General features: G+C 40.3%; 1 protein-coding gene across 1 annotated transcript; it reads right to left on the reverse strand.

Annotated features, from left to right (window-relative positions):
* Positions 1 to 1,424: 1,424 nt before the first annotated feature.
* Positions 1,425 to 5,549, reverse strand: LOC113222651 (importin subunit alpha-1-like). The gene is made up of 5 exons (XM_026452304.1): positions 5,391 to 5,549; positions 4,666 to 4,899; positions 4,235 to 4,417; positions 2,372 to 2,521; positions 1,425 to 1,767 (listed from the first exon to the last, which is right to left on the reverse strand). The coding sequence occupies exons 1-5, from the start codon at positions 5,457 to 5,459 to the stop codon at positions 1,675 to 1,677; spliced, it is 729 nt and encodes a 242-aa protein (XP_026308089.1). The 5' UTR covers positions 5,460 to 5,549; the 3' UTR covers positions 1,425 to 1,674.
* Positions 5,550 to 5,555: the final 6 nt, after the last annotated feature.

Consider the following 5,555-nt stretch of genomic DNA (forward strand, 5'->3'; position numbering starts at 1 on the left):
GTTTCTTATCATCTTTATTAGCTGGGGTTATGAAACTTAAATGGGTGATGTTGCTGAAACACTTTTCTCGAACACTTTCCCATGGGGAGTTAGAAGGAGGCTGCATGATTTGGCCGGGTTTTCTTCATCACAAATTAGGTCAACAGCCCAATCCCAAAAGAAAGCACCATTAATGAAATGACATGTTTCAAGGGCTTTCCAGAATCAGTCCACCGGGTTTTGGCAAGCAAGGGTGGAGAGGGGTAAGGAGCAGCCAGGCCTTAATGGCCTTCTAAACTTGGGTGCTGTATCTGACAAGGTTTCCAATGGCTCATATGAACAAAACTGACTTTGCTGTTACTGTTACGCAATTAAAGAGGCCAAATGCTGAAATAAAAATCTTACTTAACGAGGATTTACAATAACAAAAAAATTATCCTGAGCCTGTTCTTCAGTGATGATGCAGCCACAGATGAGAGAAAAAAAAAAATCAACATTAGGAAACAGAATGTTGATTTCCTTTGTTCTAAAAATAATCAAGTAGCTTATTTTTAGCCAAAATGCAATATAGCAATGAATCAATACTTTGTGAAATGTTTAACACTGATATCAAATCTTTTAATGTTACCCTTTTAAGATTATTTCAACAAGCAAAATAAGTGTTAGCAGTTTTTACTGTTAATTGCCAAATAGGTTTAGGAATATTACCTTTCCTCCCTTGCTTACAACAAAAACAAACACAAAAATGAAAGTTATAGGTAAAGATATATTATTTATCAAAGTTTTTTTTTTTTTTTTTTTTTTTTTGAGACAGAGGCTCACTACTGTCATCAAGGCTGGAGTGCAGAGGCGCAATCTCGGCTCACTGCCACCTCCACCTCCCGAGTTCAAGCAATTCTCCTGCCTCAGCCTCCCGAGTAGCTAGGATGACAGGCTCCCGGCACCATACCTGTAATCCCAGCTAATTTTTTGTATTTTTAGTAGAGACAGGGTTTCGCCTGAGCGACAGAGACTCTTATCTCAAAAAGAATGGTGTCTATCAACCTACACTGTACAGGAGCCCTTGGGAATTGCATTTTTAAAAAAGACACAAGGTGGACCCTCACACCCCTCATCAACTAAACAGAACTGGGTACTTTCCCAGGTGAGGCCCATGTGCAGCCATGACTGACCTTGGAATCCCATTCAGCCTTGAAGTTTAGGAGGAATTAATTCTGCTTGTAGCTCCAGGAGAGATTTATGATTAAATTTAAGGTGTTTAGCCCATCTCCCTGGCCAAGGAGACTTAAGGAGACACTGGCTGAGGGTTTCTGGAAAACGTTATTCATTCTTCTGTAAAAACTGCAGCCAGGACTACTCTGGTTCATCACACCAGTTCGGATGGGTTACCTTTCATCAGACACATTAAAGGCTCCAAATTAGAAAGCCACACACAGGCATGGTGGAGTAAAGAAAAGGGTGGACTTTAATGTTTATTTACAGGATGCTGCAAGATATGAAATTCCACATAGAAATAAGAAACCTAGTCAGAGGACAAGCTTCATACAGTATGTACAGTTGGAACTGTTCAAGTATAGTTTCAGTGTAAAAAGTGCTACAATAACAAACCACATTTAAAAAGAGTTCTTAGTAGAGAAACAGTAAGACAAAATACCAAACATGGTACACAACAAATGTATGCCTCAGCTACGTGATCTAAAAGGTAAAGGTCCCAGGAGCCCCATCCTGAACTTGGAAAGTGTAGCCTTCAGAGGTAGTTTCCGGCACAACGTTTTGATCTTCCTCTTCCTGGAAATATATTATAAAAAGAATGTAAGTATTTCAAGCAGCAGCCTACCTGGAAGTCTATATTTAATCTCTAGGTCTTGATCTGCATATTATACCTTTAATCCTGTATGATATTCTAGTATTTGACATAGGGGAGGGAGGGTCTCTGAAACTTTGCCAATTCCTGAGTGCCTGGGGAGTTGCCGGGACCCGGATAAGGAATGCTACTACAGTAATAGAAACAGATTTTTTTCTTCCCCAACTGCCACTTTTCAATAGGAAAAGACTGTATTAGGCCCAGAGCATAGTGATGGGTTTGGCCTACTTCTCTATCACCTCCTACAATGACACCCACTAACTTACCCTCCAGATATTCTAAGATTCTCAAGGCTGTTCATTTGAAACTAATCTGGTGACTTTTAAAATCTCAGTTTAAAAAGATTTTATTACCATCAAGCCAAACTAGAGGGGCAAATAAGTACATTATGTCCTATGCACACTGATATTTTACTATATTTAACAAAGATATAAGACTTATTTTTAAAAGTATGAGGGGAAAAAAAGGCTCATGACCTTGACTTTAGATGTTTCCAAGTTGTTATTAATATTACCATCCATTACTCACCTCTACAGAGAAATACTTCTCAATTAAGCTTAACGAAGCCTTATACACAGACTCATTTTCATGGTTTTGTAGAGCTTCAATTTTGTCTAAGCCGCCACATTCTTCAATCATTATACTAAGTTTCTCAGTTTCACCTAGTTTCTCAGCAGCCTAAAAAAAAAATTCCAAGTTTACTGGTATATACTCTGAATGTTTTATTTTAATGAACAAAACAACATCGATAATTTGAATATAGATACATGTCAGGCAGAAATAAGCACCTAACAGTTCCTTCAACAAACCTATCACTATCACAATCCATCTTATATTTTGTTGAAACTCAATGTGATTGGATCTATACCTGCTTCTAGCACTACTTCAACTGGAGCCAAAGATCTTACAATCAATAGCTCTCAACTTTTTCTATGTATCAAAATCACGTGGGCAACTTTTAAAACACTCTACATTCCAGTTCAACTGGTCTGCTATGGGAACAGGGGCTTATTGTTCTGTAAAAAATCCTTTATCATCACAAGGTGTAGCTAAGGTATCAAAGGCAAAGATGGCCTATGGAGTGCTAAACTAAATGTCTGACCAGAATGTGTGTTGCTATTAAGGATTTACTGGACATAGGGAATGGTATGTAGGTTAGTTTTCCTTTAAATTTTTAACTTTAAAGAGATACACAAATATCTATAGATGAAATAACAGATTTGCTTCAAAGTAACTTACGGGATTAGATGAGGGGAAGAATAAATATTGGCCACATATTGACAAATTATTTATACACAGTGACAAAGACGCCAGCATCCATTATTGTAGGCTCAACTTTTTTTTTTTTTTTAGACAAGACTTTCACTCTTGTTGCCCAAGATGCAGTGCAATGACGCAAACTCGGCTCACTGCAACTTCCGCTTCCCGGGTTCAAGCGATTCTCCTGCCTCAGCCTCCTGAGTAGCTGGAATTACAGGCGCCTGCCACCACGCCCGGCTAATTTTTTGTATTTTTAGTAGAGACGGGGTTTCACTATGTTGGCCAGGCTGGTCTCAAACTCCTGACCTCATGATCTGCCCACCTCAGCCTCCCAAAGTGCTGGGATTACAGGTGTCAGCCACCGTGCCCAGCCTGTAGACTCAACTTCTATATGTAAAAATCTCTAGAATCTAAAGTTGATGAGTAGGATTTACCTACCACCAATCACTATGACAAAGTGCCATATGCTGGTATGCTTGGATCAATTAGGGATAGAACCAGAAGAAAAATATAAGTTATTCAAATTTATTTTTTTCTGAGACAGTTTCACTCTTCCGCCCAGGCTGGAGTGAAGTGACATGATTTTGGCTCACTGCAACCTCCACCCCCCGCCCAGAGTTCAAGCAATTCTCCTGCCTCAGCCTCCCGAGTAGCTGGGATTATAGGCGCCCGCCACCACACATGGCTAATTTTTGTATTTTTAGCAGAGACAGGGTTTCGCCATGTTGGCCAGGCTGATCTCGAACTCTTGACCTCAGGTGATCCACCCACCTTGGACTCTCAAAGTGCTATGATTACAGGCATGAGGCACTATGACTGGCCAAGTCACTCAAATTTAATTTCACCAAAATTCGGTATGAAATTGGGACATTAAATCAACCAAGTAAACAGATGTGATGAGTCCACATAAACACCAGACTTCGATTCAGGTCCCATCATCCACTTGTCATCTCTTTCATATCTTTGATAATGCCTACCACATTTTTAATCAAAGGTGTGGCCCACCTAAACATGCTTTCTGAATCTGTGGCTTACTAGTGAGTAAACTTACAACAGCTGCCCTCCCCCAGGTCTAAATAGTAAACTGATTATTATCAAGTTCAAATTCAAAGCCACCTTGATAGGACTTACCTGAAAGATATTTGAAATGGCATCCAGGATAACCAGAATAATCTTGGTATCTTTTGCAGTTAAGAGGTTCATCAACGGTTCTATTATGCCACAGTGAACGAGGTACACAATCTGCTCAACTGTTCCACCACTAGTATAGTTGGTCACGGCCCATACAGCCTCCTTTTGTGTCTTAAAATCTGCCTATTAAACATAAGGAAATGGTTTTATTTCAGAAAGTTGCAAGAGTAAGTATCCTAGAGTACTTTTTCACAAAAACAATGACTCAAAGTACCAAGGTTCTATCCAACCGTGAGTGAAAGGGGTTACTGGGTATTTTTCAGCAAAGGACTCCAAGCAGAATCCAAGATTCTCGCACGTGAAGAAGCTTATCAAGCAGAGCTTTCTATAAATACTAAAAATGACTTGACTAAATCCTAAGATTTCGTTACCTTAGAGAGAACACTGACAAGGAATGGGACTAATCCATGATTCACAACTTGCTGTATCTGGTCCTGACGGCCAGCTGTGATGTTTGACATTGTCCATGTAGCTTCCTTCTGAATGTTAGTTTTGGGATTGGTGAGCAGGCTGGGAAAGACAGCGAGTGCTCCTGCATCAATTACAACCTGAGTCTGTTCATCTGTACCAGTGACAATATTCCCTATGGCTCTTAGGGCAGGAGTCTGGAAAAAAAAAAAAAAAGTTGATGCTGGTTTTCTTCCCAGCACTTCAGAAATTCTGTACCCTAAAAGTTTTAACAAGAGGTCCATCATGGCCTGAAATAGGTAATATTTCAATATTAGTATCAACTGATAACGATTTTTTTTTTTTTTTGAGAGACAGGAGTCTTGCTCTTGTCACCCAGGCTGGAGTGCAATGGCACGATCTCGACTCACTGCAGCCTCTGCCTCCCAGATTCAAGCAATTCTCCTACCTTAGCCTCCCAAGTAGTTGGGATTACAGACACGTGCCACCACATCCAGATAATTGCTTTGTATTTTTAGTAGAGATGGGCTTTCAACATGTTGGCCAGGCTGGTCTCTAACTCCTGACCTCAGGTGATCCACCCGCCTTGGTCTCCCAAAGTGGTGGGATTATACAGGCGTGAGCCACCGTACCCAGCCCTGATCATGCTTCTTATACTTATGTCCTAATCTACAAGTAAATACCTTACCACAATTGGCAATTCAGAAGCTCCTAGAAGCTTCACAAGTTGGGGCACAACTCCTGTTTTCACGACCATGTCAATTCGTTCATTCGGACCGTCAGTAAGGTAGGAAATAGCCCAGCAGGTATCTGCTAATACTTCTGGGTCATCATGATGCAGGAGCCGAACTAA

Source organism: Piliocolobus tephrosceles, unplaced genomic scaffold (assembly GCF_002776525.5).
Source record: "Piliocolobus tephrosceles isolate RC106 unplaced genomic scaffold, ASM277652v3 unscaffolded_32828, whole genome shotgun sequence".
NCBI classification, from domain to species: domain Eukaryota; kingdom Metazoa; phylum Chordata; class Mammalia; order Primates; family Cercopithecidae; genus Piliocolobus; species Piliocolobus tephrosceles.